The sequence below is a fragment of the Sylvia atricapilla genome, chromosome 1 (assembly GCF_009819655.1).
Source record: "Sylvia atricapilla isolate bSylAtr1 chromosome 1, bSylAtr1.pri, whole genome shotgun sequence".
Lineage (NCBI taxonomy): Eukaryota > Metazoa > Chordata > Aves > Passeriformes > Sylviidae > Sylvia > Sylvia atricapilla.
Window position 1 is genome coordinate 54,045,897 of NC_089140.1, and position 20,386 is coordinate 54,066,282.

General features: G+C 34.8%; 1 protein-coding gene across 4 annotated transcripts in view; it reads right to left on the bottom strand.

The window, feature by feature from the left end:
- SUGCT (succinyl-CoA:glutarate-CoA transferase) overlaps nt 1–20,386 on the bottom strand; it is a 315,880-nt gene that overhangs the window by 173,411 nt on the left and 122,083 nt on the right. For all 4 annotated transcript variants that reach the window (XM_066323055.1, XM_066323063.1, XM_066323071.1 and 1 more), the window contains exons 11-12: nt 19,639–19,736; nt 7,737–7,839 (exon numbers count right to left, since the gene is read on the bottom strand). In XM_066323055.1, coding sequence (XP_066179152.1) covers nt 7,737–7,839; nt 19,639–19,736 — 201 coding nt within the window. The remainder of the gene's footprint in view (nt 1–7,736; nt 7,840–19,638; nt 19,737–20,386) is intronic.

Below are 20,386 nucleotides of genomic sequence, written 5' to 3' on the forward strand. Positions count from 1 at the left end.
CTATTTGAATCATAATAGAAACCTACATGAAACCACTTAGAGATGAGAGAGAAAATGGCAATGACAGAGAAAGCTTACCTGACTAATTAATGCTTTTTTTTGTAGTGGTTGGAAATTTGTATCTTCAAATACCCACTCCTACTCAGCCTACATACTTGTCTTCTCATGGCTCAGATATTTCTCCTTGTTAGTAAGAGGCATAAAACTAAAACAGTATATTTTCTTTAAATGTTATTGCATAACTACAGTGTAAAATAAACATGTCAGCATCTCATCTGAAAATATCACCTTTTTTTTAAGCAGTGAGTGGGACTCCAAGATGAACTTAGGCTAACGAGTGCAGGACATCTTGTAATTTCAGGATGACAGGCCAGGGTCATGGCTTGAGCTAAGACTTTAAAATCAAGTTGAGCACTCAGGTAAAGCACCCGAAGACCAAATTATAAGTAAAGTCTCATTTGCACAGTTTCTGCAGTTTCAGCACAATTTCTGTTGTTGTCATTGGATTTTCCATTTTATTTTGCTCCTTGCTGGAATACCTGGATCATCATCTGGAGCTACAATCATTTGAGAGATTCTGAATATGTATTCTCCAGAATATCTTTAGTATTTTCACACCTACAAAACTTAACTCACACTACAAAGCTTCACCATGCTACTTATAAACAGATTAGTTGGTAATTGATATAATTAATAAAGACCAAATCTTATGGCCTCTGAGAGAGACAAAAATAATCTCCAGACTATGTTCAAATGAACTCCAAGAGAACTTGATAGTATTTATTAAAAAAAAAAAAATGTAAGAAACATTAAAAGCAGCCCGTTCTTCAAGGAAGTTATACTGAAGCATGTCTAAAATTTAATCTGAAATTACAGTGTTTATTATTGATTCTACTAAAAATTTGCTTAGTAAATGAAGTCGCATCTATTTAAGGAAAATATTTTAAAACAAACCAAATTGTTTTCTTACATGATTTTATATACTTATTTGATTCAAGTCAGGCAACTAACAGTCATAGTCTCACAATTTCCATACTCTGGGAAAAGCAATGAATGCCTATCTGTGACACTGCCTTCAACCTCCTGCTCAAGTCCCTTGGAGAAAGAACTAATTCTCTAAAATGGAGCAGAAGAGCTCCTGGGCAAAACCTAGTTGTCAGAATATGTTGGTAGGGTAGAAACACCTTATTTCTGAAAACTTTTTATCTCTCATGAGTAGGTCACTTTACCAGAAATGTTTCCAGTGTACTTGAGATTTAAGCAGAAAACCAGCACTGAAAATTCTGTAAAGCTAAGTAAAGGCAAGTAAAACCAGAATCTCATAATAGAAATTGTTGAGCTACTCCTTTACTATTACTTTTCTTATCTAGACAGTAGTTGTATATTAAATGTGCTTACAGACAAAATCCTGTCATTAACATAAGCATACAAGGTTTTTTCAATACTTCTCCACTATAATCCCTCCACGAGTCATTGTAACAGAGGCACGCCATGCACAATTATGGGCATATCATGGAATAAATTTCACTACAGCCAAAAATTTAAAACACACTTCCTATTACAATATTCCTCATACCAAAATACAAGTGCTGTTTCATTTTGAAACTTTCCTATAACATCTGAATATAGAACTCTCTCATACTACATATACTGCACTATACTGCATAACTGTGTATGTGTGAAAATCACATACCACAAACAGTACTGGAATTGGATTTTCCATTTTACTTCTTCAAAATACGTTCCATTTCTTAATCCATCCCCCTGTAGAACAGAATTTACTTTTATAAAATTCTCACAGACCAGAAGCTTGAAAATATTTGTAATTTAGTATAGGAGAGCTACTCTTGACAAAATTAAAGGCTTGTGTATAGCTAGTGGTGTGGTGCTTTTTCATTGCACAGAATTCAAAAACCAAAATAAAAATTTGTCTTGAAACATCAAAGCCAGGCAATACATGTTTTCAACTTAGCAAGAGAGGCATGAATACAGCAGAATTTCTGATTCAAAGTACAATTTAATTTTAGATGTGTTCATACAGTCGTTTCACTTTCAATTAATTGGCATTTTTAAATGTAAAAACATCCCATAGTATGATTTCTAACCAGTTTTAGTACTTATTTAATAGACACATGCAAAATTTAATTCCTCTCTCTTATCTGTTAGGAATTACTTCCAGACATATCATATTACTTCTGGCCTTCGATCAGCTGCTTTTCAGTTGCAGAAACCTCTAAATGTAAAAAACCTGCCTATAGTATTATGGATATGAATATAATTTCATTTCATCTTGGGACAGCCCTCAATACACCACAAAAGTGTATTTCAACAAAGAATAACAATTAGAATACGGTCATATAAAAAAAAGAAAAAAAGCAAACAAAATTACCCACAACCAAAATAAAACCCAAACAAGCACCAAAACCCACAAAATTTTTAAAAAAAATTAAAAATACAACAACAACAAAAAAAAAAAAAAAAAAAAAAAAAAAAAAAAAAAAAGAAAAAAAAACACGACAAAAACAAAAACACCCTACACATTTTATAACTTTTGCTGGTTTATATATTTTCTCAATACTGAATGTAGAAGCTTTTACCAGACGCTAAGAATTTTTTTTGCCAGGATGAACACGAAATGGCTTCCAAAATAAGAGGCAATCTGAAGGTTAATGAAAAAAATAAACTACCATCTTCAGTAGTTTCCACAAATAATAAACTTAAAACATCAAATAATTGGCAGCCATCAGATATTTCAATATTCAATTTACTGTGACTTTTTTTTCTGAGGATATTCAGAGAAATCGCTAAAGGAACCATAATGGCCTTCTGGGACAGGAAGACTAAGGTTTCAGTAAAAAAAGTTAAATTAATTTTTATAGTGATGCAAAGTCAGGGAAGGGTTGTTAAGGGATGGCCTCTTGCCACAGGGTGGAGTTTTGTTATGGTATCCTTTTAGAGTCTGCAGGTGTTTGGCAGGAGTTGAAATCAGGACCAGCTGTGATATTTCAGCTCCGATATTTCCCTCCCCATATTTCTCAGAAGTGATGCATCAGGATGATGTCTTACACCTGATGTACTCAACTTGTGTGGTATGATTGTAACTGTTAGGGGGGGCACAGGGGAAGTGCCACTGCATGGTTTTTGTTTTATTTTCAGCTGACAACATTCATATAGTAAAAGTCATCAATATGAATGGATTTAATATAGTAAAACACCAGATTACAATTTATTAAACTGCTCATTTTTTTTCTGGGTTGTTTTGTTGCTTCCTTGAGTATGCCAGCTATTTAATAAAAGTAAGAACACTGTATAAAACAATGTTGAAAGAAATTATAGTGCAAAAAAGGGGAGGGCAATGCTCTAAAGAAAAAAAATAAAAACTTCAGTTGCATCACTTAACCAGCAAAGATATTTTTTCTTGCATACTTAGCTGCAGTACAGTGCATACCTGTTTTTGTTTTGGTTTATCTTTTGGGAGAATTTGAATAGTTTCTATTAAAAATGGTATTCTCTTTTAAGCTTGTTTTGTTTGGAAAGCTTCAAACCACATTGTATTTCATACACATATTCCCCAGGGTATGTTAAATGGGACCATACTGAGGTCACTCACAAGATTTTTAAATGTTTTAAGAATTCTTTTAATGTTTGTACTATCTTGGCCTGGTTAAAAGAGCACATTTTTAAAAAATAGTTTTTAAACGTTTCACTTTATAAATTTTCATTAAAATAGTCTATACTGTTCTATTAAGCATTTGTAATAACTTCACAAACATTCCTTTCCCCCTCACATTTTTAAGAAATTTGTTCCCTTAACTAGTCAATCTCCTTTTCCTCTCAGCCGTTTTATCCATATATGCACAAGTACACGCATACATCTCTCCACAGACTGATTGACTTACCAGTAGAAATGCCTGTGGTATTCATTTTAACTTCACAAATGAATAAGAGATTATAATCAGTGGGAAAAGTGGACACTTCACTCCATTCATGGAAAAACAGCATCACCTGGCACTCCAACTTAGTAAGAAATTTCCTGTTTTTTGGCAGCTCACTTGGAGTAAGACTGAAGCTGTTAATGATATTAGCAAAATGTCCTGGGATCAAAGCCACTCCCAGCTTTTAGAGCTCTGTGGTCCTTTTAGTTAAAATAAAATTTGAAAACACAACCTGCCCATAGCCAGTTCAGTTCCACTAGACCATTTCAATCATCTCCTGTAGTTGTCTTTCCCCCTACTTCCTCACACTTCTAGCCATCTCTTGCATTATTACAGCCCTCTCCTGGCACTTCTGTCTTTGTCTGGTACCAACCTAGAGCATCCTAGAGCGCTGACAGCTGAGCTGATATCCATGCAGTGCATCTTGGTCACTAACAGTGCAAGACTACACTTACAATGAAACGTGTTTGCATTATAGTTATAAAAATCCAAAGATGAAAGAGGAAGATAATGACAATAAATAAAGTAAATAAAATGTTTAGATCCAATCCTAATGGGAACATACGAAATGGAAGATGTTAGCAAAACCTGTGTATTTTGTATTAGAATTAGAAAAGAGTTGAGCTAAATTGAACTGTCACTGGGTTTGATACTTTTCTAGACCCTTTGCAATAGCTGAAAGCAAATGGCAATGAGAAGCAGACAACTGTACTATGATCAGTATTATGTAAAATAAAGAGTTTAACATGTCATATAGTATCAGTATGCATGGTTATCATATGCAAGTTGAGTGACATATTTCTTAGAACTGTATTTTCTGATCTAAACTGAGTCTGAGAAAACTACATTATAATGGGAGCATTGGGAAGAATTACTACAAAGTTTTCAGACTTGATGAAAATCTGGGTTCAGGTTTACACATAAGAAAATGAGTGGATTGATGAATAGGTGGATAAAGAATTGGTTGGATAGTCACATCCAGAGGGTATGGGTCAATGTCTCAGTGAGATGTGATATTGGTGACAAGTGGTGTCCCCCAGGGGATCTTACTGGGACCAGTTCTATTTAATGTCTTCATCAGTGACAGACAAAGGGACCAAGTGCACCCTCAGCAGGTTTGCAAATACACCAAGCTGAGTGGTGCAGTTGACACATCTGAAGGATGGGATGGCATCCACAGGGATTCTCACGTACATGAGAAGTGAGCCCATGGGAACATCACAAAGTTCAACAAAGCCAACTCCAAAGTTCTACATCTGGGTCAAGGCAACCCTCGGGATCAATATGGGCTGAGGCATGAGAAGGTTGAAAGCAGCCCTGCTGAGAACAAATACAGGGAGTTGTTGGGTGAGAGGCTGGGTGTGAGCCAGAAATGTTTGCTTGCATTCCAAAAATCAAAATGTGTCAGCCTGTCAAGAGAGAGATCCTCCCCTTCTACTCTGCTCTCATAAGATCCCACCTAGAGTATTGTGTCCAGCTCTGCACTATGCCTACTGTACAGGAAGAAGTAAGTTGGAGGAGTCCAGAGGACTGCAGTGAAGATGATAGTAGGGCTGGATGGAGCACCTCTGCAATGACCAAAGGCTGAGAGAACTAGGAATGTTCATCCTGGAAAAGAGAAGGCTCTGGAGATTCCCTGTTGTGGCCTTTCAATACTTAAAAGGGGACTATAAGAATTTTTTAGCAGGATCTGTTATGATAGGACAAGGGTTAAAGATTCTAAACTGAAAAAGGTCAACTTAGATTAGCTATATTAAAATTTTTTACAATGATGGTTGGAAAACACTGGAATAGGTTGCCCAGATAGGTGGTAAATGCCCCATCCCTGAAAATACTCAGGATCTGGCTGGATGGGGCTTCTGAGCAACCTGATCTTGTTGAAGATTGCAGAGTTGTTGGAGTAGATGACCTCACAAAGGTCCTTTCCAACTCAAAATATTTTATGATTCTGTTAAAAATCTTGCTGTGATTAGGGTCTGTTCTTATTGGTGGTTACTGGTTTTCTCCTATTATACCTGGGATTTCATAGTACAGAGGATACTTAGATTACAGCCTCTCTGGTGATAAACTTTTCCCCAGTCAGACAGTGTCAGTCTTTTTTTTTTTTTTTTCCTTGCTTCCTTTGACCTGAAAATACCTGTGAGAAAATGCTTCTTTCAGAAATGAAATAAAGGTAAAACATGTAGCTATACACAAATATTGGCATTAAATTTCTAATAACAATGTCTGGGTGCCACAAATTTCAGAGAAGGGTGTAGAAAAGAAGGCTTTAAAGCAGTTTCATGAGGAAGAGATCAACATGCCCCTTTACAGGAAAATATTTCAAAAAACATGCCATATCTAACTGCAAAGCACCATGAAACCTTTTATAGATAGGCTAACTAAGTGAAGTAATAACCTGACACATATATATAAATAACATATAATTATAATAATATATATGTGAAAATATTATTTATTTAGAGCAAAGTAGCCAAGATAACCTCTTTCCAATTTGAGAGGTAATAGCCCATGACACATAATGTTTTAAAAACAGTCTCTTTCAGAGTAGACTCATATTCTTAAAATTCACAGCAACAAAAAAAAGCACACAATATTTTTCCAATGTTGCCCCAAGCAGAGCCAAGTCTGAGTAAAAGACTCTTGCTGTATGTTCTTCAAAGCCCAACCTTAATCCCTGTGAAAGTTATGAAGTGAAAAATTTGGCGCATGCATACTTTACAGCATGAGACTATATCATTTTAAGGAGAAAGAGTGTATTTATTTAATAAAAAAAAACCTTTCCCTGCAGTCACCTAACAAATATTATTTTATGCTTCTATAATATAATAATATTTATAGCAAACATATTTATTATAAACAATCTTTTATGAAGGGATTGCTTTGCCTGCTCTTATTTTCCCAATGCTACAATCACGGTAGCAACAAACACTTCTGACAGGAGACATAGACATGTACAAAATCAGAAGAAAAAACCAAAACAGTCAATGATCAACCATTTTATCTTGTGATTCTCTTTAGTAAAAACCAACTTAGAGGAGATTCATCACACACAAGAATAGCCATAAAATGCACAGTTTCAGTACTCAAGACAGTATCATTCAGTTTATCTTGGGCTCTTAAACCCATCCTAAGCGAGAGAGAAAAAAAAAGCAGGGGAGGCATCAGGGAATATGAAAATAATATAATTCTACAGATACTAAAATACAAAAATATTGTTTATATTTAGGTGCAACCTGGTGTAATATTTAATATCTGAAATAGATACATAGATGAACTGTTTTCAGCTAGTGAAACCACCGCACCAAGAAAAGGCCAAGATTCTTTCTTTATATGGATTTTGTGTTTCATTTTTCTTTTTCCAGTCAAAATGTTGCCCATGTTTTTCAAACAGATTTGATTTTGGTTACCCATATTTCATACAGAAAATTAGTTCTCTTAGGGTCCCAAAAAAGGTGCTTTTCTGCTTATTTAAGCGATAAAACACAATTACATAGTATATTACAATTTCTTTCTCTGTTTTACCAGCCAGTTTTGAAATACAGACTCTATGGCAGACATGGAATAACTATGGTTTAATTTCTTGTGACAAAATCTGAGTTCCCAAGCATATAATTCATTTAAAGATCTGTATTTATTTCTTAATATGACATATTATTGGCTAAAACTCAATCCATCATAAACTTCTCAAATCCCATTTTCAAGTAGCCAAAATCAGGTCTGAGTGGCAGGAGGAGTGATCATTACACAGCATTCATGAAACACCTGTAATAACATACAGAAGAGACAGTGAGGACCAACCTGAGGATCTGAGAAGACTTGCTGCATGTTTTTGATTGGGCCATATGGAACCCCACTCCCTTCAAAGCGCTGCAACCACTCGATCGTCGCTTTTTCGGAAAACCTAAGAGCAAATGAAAATGAATGTGGTTTCAACACTCTACTTTCAGATTCTATGGAAGGGATAGCACGTCTCCTTCCTCTCACACTTCTTCCATATTCCTCTCAACTGATTTCTTCCCAGTCAGTGAACAAATTAACAAAAATGTATTACCTATGTTCTTCCAAAATGCAAAAACCAAAGACATAGGGGAAAGAAATCTCTGACTTCTGTTTCCATCTGATCATCTGAAGCAATGCAGGAATGATGTAAAGCTAAATTTATCATAAGTTTCAAATAAGCATCAATGGGTTTCCTCCTTTCCTTAATTATACTAATTATACTCCCTCCCTTCCTAATTATATACTAATGTGCTTCACGTTTGTTTTCCATTATGAACATATTTTACAACAAAAAGATATAGTGCAAGTACCATACAATACTGCTCATTTAAAGCTGATGTAAAGCACCATCAAAAACATGCATCTGGATTAAAAACCACTTTTTTAGTTCTAATAACAAGACTGGTTACATATTTATTTGTCATATGGTTGTACAACCTATCCTAAGGACATCCAGTTCAGCATATATATATGGTGCCTGTATGCTGGTGAACACATTGCTCCAAGTCTTTGTATGACATGCAAAAAGTTCATTTTATTTCTTTCTACACGTTCAGTTTCATAACTAATAACACCATTCTATTTCTCCCATTTTGTTAGATTTTCATTCCTCATCTGCCTAGTAAAGTTGCATACATAAAGAAAACACACTGTTGAAACAATACCAGTCACTGAGAGATGGTATTTTCTGCAGTTATCTGGGATCCTGAATAAAAGGTGAACTTAATTGGAAATAGTATTTTAAATTTCAGGCAGATAAATACCACAGAGATCTACCAGCGTATTAGAAATCAAAGACTGACTTCATGATATACCCAACCACAAAAAGAAATTAGATGTGATTTAAAGACCTGACAGAAATGAAATTAATAGAAACCTTTAAAAGGAACACTCAGTTACTGGTATTCTATAGCTACCAGTTTGCTGTTCCTTAAGGGTAATTTGGAACAATGACAGCAACATCCAGCTTTACTTCTAGCACAAAATATGGATGGCACTTTTTCAGAGCCAGAAGCTTTATTCCTGAAGTCAATGAACAATTCTAGAAGAAATGGAAGCAGCAATCAAAAAAAAAATCAAAATAAAAGGCCTTAAAACTGCAAAATATATTATATATATATATATTATAAAATGAAGAAATTAAGCATAAGGCAGAATAGCTTCTAAATAAAACATATAAGAATACTGCACAGTCTAATTATACATATATTGAATATTAAAGTGATTTCATGGTAAAGATGTAGTCAGCCAAAAAGATAGTGCTGCTGTTGGACCCATCCAATTGTTGGTCTATCCAATTTAGTACCCTGTTGCAACCATACCTAGAACCAGGTACATTGCAGGAAACTGGGGAAAAAGTAATTCTAGAGAAGCAGATAACCTTCCTTCCTCAGTGATTGCAGCTATTAAGAAACTATTATTTTAGTTTAAAATTCAATTTGTATTTCCCTTCAGTACTCTCCACTCAACAACAATTCTCATAATCTGTATATTCTTGCTATTCATAGCCTTCTATTATTAAGGATTGGGTCTCAAACTACTGCACAATGTAAATATGACTCACATGAAAAACTGTTTTACTTCAGTTACATATGCTGTTTATATAAAACTATGCTGTTCCCTGCAAGCAATAGAGATGCTTCATATTTCATGGACCACTAAATCCCTTGTTATAAATGGAAAGCTTTTTTTTTAGCTTCTACTTTTTGACACTTCAAATTCTACTCTCTCATTTCTAACAAGACAGAACAACTGCAAGAGGAATCTTGGACTCAACTTCATAACCATGGTGCTGAAGACCATCAGTAGGAAATTATTGTAATTCTCAATGTATGTATCACATTAAATTGATCTGTTAGTAATAAAGTAGCAATTAAGTAAGTAATAAAGTTAGTAATTAAGTCCTGCAATGTCATGTTCCTGCACTTCTTTTTAAGAAAGAGTTTATAAATATCTTCCTGAGTCTAAATAATCAAAACTTTTGCATTTAAAAAGATAGCCTGGAAATGAAGTAATTTCAACGGGAGTGTCTATAATCAATATCTGCATAACCAGTAGACTAGTTCCCAATGTTGTGGTAAATCTGAATAATTTTCAAGACATATATTCTTCTTCAGTTACACCATTGTGACTGACTCAATATATAGTGGAGTAGTATATGTACGTTGCAGAGCCTGTATATACATTAAGCAAAATTTCCATGATTCTATATGAATTTCTACAATTTTCGTTTGTGCTTAGGTTTTTCCTTACTAACAGAAAAACACCAAACAACGCAATTTTGTAGAAAAGAAGAGATTGTCTATAATCCTCAAGGGACAGACACAGCATTTCCTCTTAAAATTGAAACTCTGTATCTAACTCTGATGTACAATAGCTTTTACATAAATAAATTTAACATTTATTTGTGTAAAAGAGAGACTTTTGAGGGAATATTGTTAAGCAAAAAGTTTAAAACAAAAACCAACCACTGCCAATAAAGGTCTAATATTCAGATTTTGAGAGAAACGGTGTGCAACTATTTTGCTCATGCAACTGTTTTATATATTGAAACATCTGCTGTACATCATTAAGGGAGAAACACTGTTTCAAAAGCTGATAAAAGATAAAGCATAGATAAAAAATGTTACTTTTTATCTCTGATGTCAGCTGTGCAAACTTCAATTTAATTTTTTTCTTACCAATCTGTATGTAATATTTCCCCAATTAAACACAGTTTGTGATAATACTTAGACAAATAATGTGAAGGTTCTGGCTTCCTTTTTTCCTTGCCAAGGTCGGGATGAATAATACATGGGAAAAGTAGGTTTCAAGTTTTGACTTGGATGTTTATTTACACATTTACACATTTACTTGGATGTTTATCTATATACAGACTCATAAGCTGTGAGCTCTAACTAGCAAGTTAGAGAAACGAGGTAAAATGAAGTGTTTCTAACTGCAAGGTTATTTAAGTGATAATTACCCAATAATGAGGTGACACCTATACTATTTATGTTTTTGACCCAATAATGACCACCCAAGGACCACAATGTGGACCTTTTTCACTCAGTTACAGAAAACCACCCAAACCCATGAAGAACGTTAAGAAGGACTTAGACAATGCCCAAAATCCTCCATCTTAACTCACATGTATTACTATATACCAAAATCTTAAATCTAAGTTTTTCACCCTGAGATCACACAGTAGTATTCAGACTACACACCCACAACCCCCATGCTATCACTCAATCTTGAGAGCCTGTTCTAAGGTCTCAAGTCAAATGTGCTTGCTTGAGGGTCAGCACCTTTTAACACAGAAAGCCTGAAATTTTCAGCCTCCAGGGTTCCAACAAAATAAATACCATAACCTCTAAGTAAAGTGAAGGGTTGATGTTTAGGTTGCTAAGTATCCATTAACAACATGCTGGACACTCCAAAATAACAAGAGACGACTAGCAGCAAAAACTTCCAAGAAGTAGAAGATTAACATTTTCTCCTGAAAATGAAAGCTCTGTCAGCAGGAATTTAGAAGGTCTAGCCAATCCTTTTTCTCTTAACACATTTAAAAATGTGTTCCTATGTTTTTACATTTTTTATAAATATCCTACTTTGAATATTTTTCAGCTAAGAAAAAGAAACTATTGACTTTCTTTATACATATACATACATACATAAAATGTATGTGATTGAAACATGTACAAGGTTAAACAATGGTCCATCTTCCAAAACTGAGCTGATAGGGGGAGAAAAAAAAGAATCCAAGACTGTAGAGCATCCAAACTCTGAAACATGACACATGCAAGAGGATCTTTACCTCAAAGATACTCAGTGACTGCAGGAGAGCTCAACACTGCTCACACTACAGCTTCATGTATTGTCAGATGGGTCCCTTTTCCTTTAAAATGTTCCATCTGCTACATATATATATATATAATTACATAAATGCCTGTGATTACCAGTGATTTATTTGCAGAAATGTTTTAAGCCTGTAGCTTAGCATTCTGCAATTACTAAGAGCATTTTAGAAGTTCAAAAGGATTTGCTTTCTACTGTACTACTTTGTGGTATGAAGCTCAAATTCAGGCTCTCTCTGACAGCACCTCCAAGAAAGGAAGGATATGTATCCCAGTGAAGAACAAACCCATTGATAGGACATTTACTGAAAAGCCTGAACTGAGGCTTACTTCCTGAAGAGGTCAAAGTTCCCATACTATCTTATTTGCATTTTTAGCAGTACTCCAAGCTTCCTTTGCACTGAATTAGACAGCACTCATGAAGATACTGAAGTTGCAGCATTGAAATAAGGCATCAATTCCAGAACATTTAACATTAAACACATTTCTTGCTTTAAAATATCTTAAGAATATTTAAGTGTGGCATAAGCTGAAATAATTGAAGTTGGAAGAAATCCAATTAAATATATTTTTTCTTCAATTAGTAAATCTAGCCGGCATCATTAAATAAAAACATCTATATTTAAACTATACACTCAGCAAATTCATCAAAAAAATGCAGCACAAAATAAGAAAATACCTCCAAAAGGCAAAAAGTAAATATAAAAAGTTTTACACCTTGTTTTCTTACATAAACTAAAAGTGTAGTTTTGCTTATTAAAAAGCGGGATCTATATTCCCTTCTGCTTTCTACTAAATTCCAATTAAAAAAAAAAAAAAAAAAAAAAGTAAGAAATGGATCTTTACATGTAAAACAGAAAAAGAAAAAGAATGTCTTCTTGACTTGTGCAAGTTAGATGAAATGGCTTTAATGAGTTCATCTATTTTAAAAGTACTTGGGTGTGTTTCTAGGTTTTTCATCCTGATAATTATTAAAGTAAAACATGCTTCCTTTTTTTAGGAATATTCTGTCTTTCAATGAAACAAAGACTTTAAAAGCTTGAATGGATCCACTTTGTGTGTATTTCATTTTCTATGCTTCCTAGAAAGCCTTCAATCCTTGCTACATCTTATGTGGAAAGGCAGCCATGTTTCTCTAATGGATAAATCCATCCAATTCCACACAAAGTTTAGAAGAACTACTGAAGCAAAATACTGCTACTTTTTATAGGAAACTTATGGCAATTAATTTAGAGAAGTAATTTGGACAGCTGCCAAATACAGATAGAATAGCAACCTCGAGGATTAGTAAGAGCTTTTTACATGTGGTCAATCACAAAAAGCTTCTCTGTTCTTGCTAAAGTCCATAATAGCATTCCTGTGTTTTCTAGCACAAGGCAAATCTGCATCATGGTTATTGTTTTATTTCATTCTATCAACGGTCTCTTCATTCCCAAATACCTACAATATTTTCTCTCTTCACTACCAAACACCTCTTTAATTGTAGTTAAATGAGTAGAAGTGTTGGCACAGTTTCTTACAGTAGCATCTATGGTAGACACTATACAAAACAGAAATCCTAGAAAATATTTGTTTGGAAAATTCAAAGAACTGATCATTATCCTTTAGTCCACAGTGAATATAGAATTAGTGTTTTCAAAGTGAATACCACAGTATTTACTCAAGAGTCTGTAAATATCTCTGTTAGTGTCTACTCTCCTGTTACTGGTGAATCACTGGGAAAACCACAACAGACAAAATATTAAAATATTTGAGATCAACATGATTGTACTGAAAGGTTTTGCTGAGAGATAGTTCAACTGCTCTAAAAGGTATCACGTACAGAAGATTGTAAATGGTAGCTACATAAAATACTATCCAGAGATTTGCAGGTACCACAAATCCACCATGAAAATTCTTTTATATTTATGCATACTATAAATATTGTTACTGGTTTTGTAGAACTATTAATAAACTTTCACCTTTATGCACAAAATTTGTGCCAGAGATTAATGGGCTTTCTTATTCCTCTATCAAGATTTGTATGCTGCTTCAAAACCATGTACGGTTTTTGAGGAATGGCATACAGAACAGAGGAAAACACATCTCTCTTGTAAAACGTCTTTCTTATGTCTACTGAGTAGTTAATCCAGCATATAATTTTTTATAGTCAGATAACATTAAGCTATGCACATTAGTAACATACTACTTTTCTCCAACCTTCCTCTATCTTACTCAAGTACATAAAAAGGACTGTAACGTTAATAGTTATGACAAAAGAAGTGCAAATTAACTGAAAAATCAGCTAGGTATACACACATCAACACAAGCATATTGAGAAGGATGAAAACTGCATTGATTTTGTTGATGGTTTTCTTTTAACTCAAAGGGATTAAAGAGCTAATAACGGTCAAGTCAAAAAGTTCATTTAAAATCCCTGATTTCAGCAGCCTCAAGTTAGAAATGTAAGTCATCAGAAAAGAGACGGCAAGTTTCTTTTCAGAAAGGATCTTGAACTTCACATGGATAAGAAAATCTTACAAGTTTATTAAACGGTAAGAAACGAACACAGGAAACACACATTAGTTTACTCAGTCCAAAAATTTTGCATCTCTCTCATTTGTATACATAGAAGTCAACATAAAATAATTTTAAACAAAGCATTTTAAAGCAAAATGTGGCAATTTGGTGGCTGATGTCTACACAGCTCAACCCTCTATGTACTGATGGTGAGGTAGGTGACTGGGGAAAATAAGCCTTACCAGCTGTGCCACACTGAAGTCAACTGTCTTTCAAACTTCAAACACCTGTCTCGCTGAAGCTGTAAACAACCAGATGCTCATTCCTGTAATGTTATCAACAGTGACTTCAGTCAGCAAGGCTCTTGGTTTAGATAATGAAATGCTGGGATAGGGAAGGAGATTTACAAAGACTGGGTGTGTCTCAACAAGTGTGAATTTAACAATGCTTCTCATCAGGCAAATTAAACATCTTGCAATACACTTTCCTCTTTAGGTGCCCTCCTCCTCTGTTACTAGGTGGAAACCATTTAGCAACGACTTTATTAACTGAGGATCAAGTTCCTCTGTGTTTCCTTCCTGCTCATTCCTTTTCCCCTCACACTTACATACACAGCCTGCAGCTGTAGTGTACAGTCAAGAATGTGGGGTTTAAAACATAAGAGCTAGGATTAGAAGTTCCACTCTGAATCATTTCCAGCACTAACATTTCTGAGTCTACAATAATGTAGTTAGAGCTGCAGGAGCACTAATCATACTGAATTTATGTGTTCTTTATGCAAAACTGCTTCAATTTAAAGGCTGAGGGCATGTCTGCTACTCACCTTTCACCCACCCTCATACACTCCCACACACTCTGCACCATTTACAGGTTAATTTCACAAAGTACCTTGGAGCACACATTAATATGCCCTGTCTTAAAATGTTTCTACATTACTGAGGTGCATAGTAGGATTAGATTAATATACACATTCTGGAGCAATTTGAAGAAGGTGGTCAACAGATTAAGCCCCCTTTCCCAAAGCGGCTTCTTTTGAAACTGGTATTATACTAGCTTTTGCACAGATGCATCTCAAACCTCATGTGCACTCTACATATGTGTGTCTTGACATATGCATGCATATATATATACATATACAACATAATCTGCATTGTGTCTGGTATTACTGTGTTCTAGTGGAAGCAAAAATAAAAGTGGAATGGAGGTAGAGGGGAACAGACCAACAATTAAAACTTTTGTTTTTGAGCTAGATGTACATCTAACTCACAAACCAGAGGTTTCCACTGGAAACTTAAAAACAGAGTGCTCTGTAGTCTGTCAGTTCTCACATGAGCTGTGAGTCTCAGGGGCCTCAGTGGTAGCCATTGAACCTGACCTCCACCCAGGTAGGGTCATTTTAAATTGACTCTTGGCACATACACAAGAAAGGAAGGTAGAGGTAATTTTCTTTGGTCAGAGTTCTGCTTTCTTGTCATTGGGGGAAAATGTAATTTAAATAGACAGGAAGATACAGAAGGCACCAAAACTTTATTTTTTTTTTTTTTTAGCTGAAGCATAGATGTGCAAACATCAGTAGTGGGAGGAGAAAGAGGAAATAAGATGAAGAAGGGGAAGTGAGCCTGTAGGAAGTGAGGGAAGATGATGGGGATAGGAAAAAAACCAGCATAGAAAAAAGAGGACCGAAGATGGGAAAGGGACATACCACCAAGTAGCAAAACAAGTTCAAAATGCCCTACAGGCCTATATCCTTCTTCCCTGTGAATATCCTATGAAATAGTGGTCCTTGCAGCATTTTACTCATTTCGCCATAGACTACGGAACTGAAAAATACTCCATGTCTTGAGATGGAACTGTTTTCTGTAATCCCTCCTCTCGCTTCAGTATGAGAGCAGGCTCTCTTAGAAGCAGCACAGCACTCCACAGTGATTTACCTTCCCATCACTTTTATTGAGATTCAACATTCTCTGTGGATATGTAAATTTATCCTTCCTTATTTGCTCTCCTTCTCTACCTTTCATTTGTGCCATACGGAGGGAATTGAGATGTACAGAGAGCAAGCTGGATTAAAGAGTTGAGGACAAGAATGCTTCACTCTTCTTTCCGGTCGGAAGAAAGAGGATGAGAAAATTCTTCCTGAAATGAATGGAGCAATTCACACCTTTCAGAGGTGTTGTTCAAGTTACATATATGCCTGAAGCCACATTCATCCCTATCTTGTATTCTCACTCACTTCAGTATATCTGACTTTGATGAATACACCATTTCACACGCATCTGAAAAGTCTTCTGTTTAAAGGTCAATTTATTATAAGTACTGCATAATCCCCATGGTTACCTAACTGCCTTGAAACCTGGTATGGTTACCACAGGTGGTGAGTAGAATTATTAGTCTAAATTAGAGGTCACTTGAGTCAAGAATTCCCAAGACAGAGCCTTTTTCTTAAAAAACCCAGCATTCCTTAACACTGAACAATTGTCCCAATGCTTCCTTTGTGCACACATCTAGAAAAAAGCTGTGACCTAAGAGTCTCAGTTGCTCAATTTTTTACTCTAGCAAATGAAAGCCATCAAGTGTCTCCTTGGTATTCAGAGTTCAGATGCTTTCAAAAATTTCAGCTCCACACATGAATTAAATGTTCAAGACTTCAGGGAGTCATTGACCCTGTGAGTAGGCCTGGACCTCCTTCTACTTCTATACAAAGCCTGGAAAACTTTTTTTTTTTAAGAGGATGAAGTAAGGAATCCTCTTTTTTGCACTTACTGAATGCTTAGAAGTTAGAAATTAATTGCAGGTAGTGCATTTTGAAAAATAAGAAAAAACTTGAAAAGAAAAGGTGAAACATAGCTCCAGAAACAGTTCAGAAAGGATAAGGGTTAGGGGACAGAGTAGATAGGTCAATGGAAACATGCTCTAGGCTCTGGTGGAACCGTGGTTTATAAGGATTGTAACAGCACCAAAGGCTTAAAAAAGTATGCTTATATCTATTGTGCAACAGCAGTGCTATGTATAAGCAACTGGAGAGTACCAAGTATCTCCTATACATGCTGCTTAAATACCAATGACTTAGTGAAACAGGAAGGGTGTGTAAACTGAAAATGGCAGCAGAAGTTTGGGAAAAAAGGGAGTGGCTCATCTTAACAAAAGTACTGTACTTCACACAACTGTACTTCATTTGTTAGACTGAGAAAATCTATGTCTAAGAATATTTCTTCTAAGCTGCTCCAGGTCATATCACCACAAATTCATTTTAAGGTGGACAGCAGTGCACATACATTGAGTGAATGGAAGCATGTGCAGGTGTTTTTGTCCAAGTAATGCACCTTAGGGTTATATTTGCAATGTGCTGGAAGCTGTAATACAATCAAGCAATCAGTGAATAAATCAAGGTATTTTTCAGTGAAATTCTATCATTAATATTTTGTCATTTCCCTTCATTTCTCAAGGGTTGACATTTTTCAGCACTGAGCAACTATTCATTTAATTCACTACGTAACTTCAAAAATAAACCAGATATAATTTTACAAAAAACTGTGTATTAGTGAATTAAAGCAAAGTTAGCATCGAATGTGTGTGGAAACACATTCAACTTCCATTAGAATACCAAAGGTGTTTGTTATATCTGTGTTTTATAACTGATTGCCAGATGAATTCACAATAATATGACATAACAGAATACTTTAGAAATGTCTACTCCAGAAGTGTGTATACATTTACATGCTCACACATAATATGCAGAAATTCAGCCTAAATCATAATAAAACAGAACACAAACTATGAGGAAAAAAAAAGACATAAAGCAGCAATTAGAAGAGCAATAATGTAATTTGATTAACTAATAGCTACAGATATAAAAACAAATTGTAATTTTGGCAATTCAAAGAACAGCTATTCCTTGAACTTTATCTTCTTGTTCACACATAGGAAAGAAAATGACAACATCCAAAATTAACCAGAAACAACAAGCTATCAAGTAACTGATCGATGGATGGCAAAATAGCCCTCTCACAAGGTACCAGGGTACGTTAGACAAATACCATACTACATGAAGTCCAAGTAATAAGTCAACATAAACCAACTTTGTAACTAAAATTAGGCATCAAGAATGTAAGAGCTCAAAACTAGGTCAAAGGACAACTTACGGCCTTTCAGGAGCTCAAAACTTATAGCAAGAGTGGCCTCGTCAGCACTATCACAATCCATTTTTCACAGGAAGGTAAAGAAGAGTTCCAGAAATTAACTGAGGACAGTTGCACCATAATTAATCAAAAATGCAAAGTCACCTGGTACTTTGTTTTTTCACCAGGGGCAGGACATCTGAAAATAGACAGGGAAGACAGAGACAAAAGCACAAGTGCAACCAGAAGAGGTAAAATAACTCTCTACACTCTTTAATGGCTCATTATTCTGGTTCTCAATATCAAAAAAAAATGTGGGGTTGAGAGTGGGAGGTGTGGATGTGCTACTGAAACCCTTTTTCTTGGATGTAATGAAAAGGTGAGACATCTGGTTTAATGCTTCTAAACCTCCCCAGTAAAATTGCCTCAGTGATAACTGTTATGCATTTGCTGACAAAGACTAATACTGACCAAGTGTCAACATGATAGTATGACTTTTCTTGTTAACCACCTCTTGTGCTCATCCTCAGAAGTATGAGGTGCTGCTAAAAACACCTTTGTGAAGGTTTACACAGATTAGATTTTTCTTTCATTACAGAAATTCATCATCCTATCCATTAAACGGAAGAGTGCTCCACAGATATAAGGACTTCTCAAACAGAATGAGGAAGAAAGCTAAGCTATTTTAATCTTTCAAACAAAAGGTTTTTTGAGTTTTCTCTTAAAAAAAAATTAAGTATTTACTAGGATGATTCCCAAACAGAAAATTAAACACATATCCTTTTGATTTTAAAAAGAATGGCCCAGGGAGAATTTGTGGCACAGAGTACCACAATACAGAATCAGCAGTAATGAAGTAGCAGCAAGTGGAACTTCCCTGGACACAGAAACACTCACCAAAAAAATTCAAAATCCCACAGCAAAAACAAATGGTGCTCCAAGCACTTTTTCCAGGTGCTACATTCACCCAGGGAAGCAGAAAGCACTGGTTTCACTAAAATTCAAGTTAATGTTGAAAAGTTTAAAATGGTTTCTGAAAACTTGTATCTGCGATCTGGCTTCTTTAATTCACACTATAGTCTGTATGCAAAAGGCAGACTATTTAACATCAGTAAAGCTTTTGCAATACCTTTTATAAAAACTAGAGTATCTCAAAAGAGTAAAATAAATGTTTCACATGATGAGGGTTTGTTATACATCACTATTTGCATTACAGATTAAATGTAGACTCTTCTCTTTTAATTAACTTACCGGGTTGATAATATATCAATAAGTTCTTTTCTGTTCTGGACTCTGAGTGTATTAGTTTTGTATCTGGAATCTTTACTAACTTCAGGCAAATTCAGGATCTAAGTAAAAAATAAAGCTAAGTAAGAAATGTGCTTGACAGCAGACATATATATTTATAGCTAACAAAATAATTACTGATTAAAAGAACCCACAGATTTCCAATAATACCTAATTATCAATCATTTTATATAAATAAATCAAAAATTAATTATTATTCCTTTTTTGTAAAAAGCCTCCTGGTTAATGTTTCATAACAAGTAAAGGAAAAAGAGAGAAATCAGACTGAAAACCCAAATCTTAGCTAACAGCTTTCAAGATTAGCCAGGACAAATTTTACCACAGAACACTAAAAAAGTAAGTTATTAACATGGGAATGGATAGATCTGTGGGGTTATCCTGCATAAACTTATATGTTACAGAATAAGAAAGATGTCTGTACTTCATATGCTAGACGAAGAAAAGATATGTCTAAGATTATTTATTTCCACTTCAGTAAACTCTGTCAAAAAGAAAAAAAAAAAGAAAAATAGAGAAATAGAGTACTTTTCTATTGAAACACCATTGGTCTTCTTTATCTTTTTTTTTTTTTTTTTTTCAAAAGAATTAATAAAGAAAAGTGGTGGTATAGCCTCTAAAAGGAGAAATATATCTTCGATGTGTAACTGCCACATTAGAATTTTAAACGACATGTGAAGACAATGTGTATTAT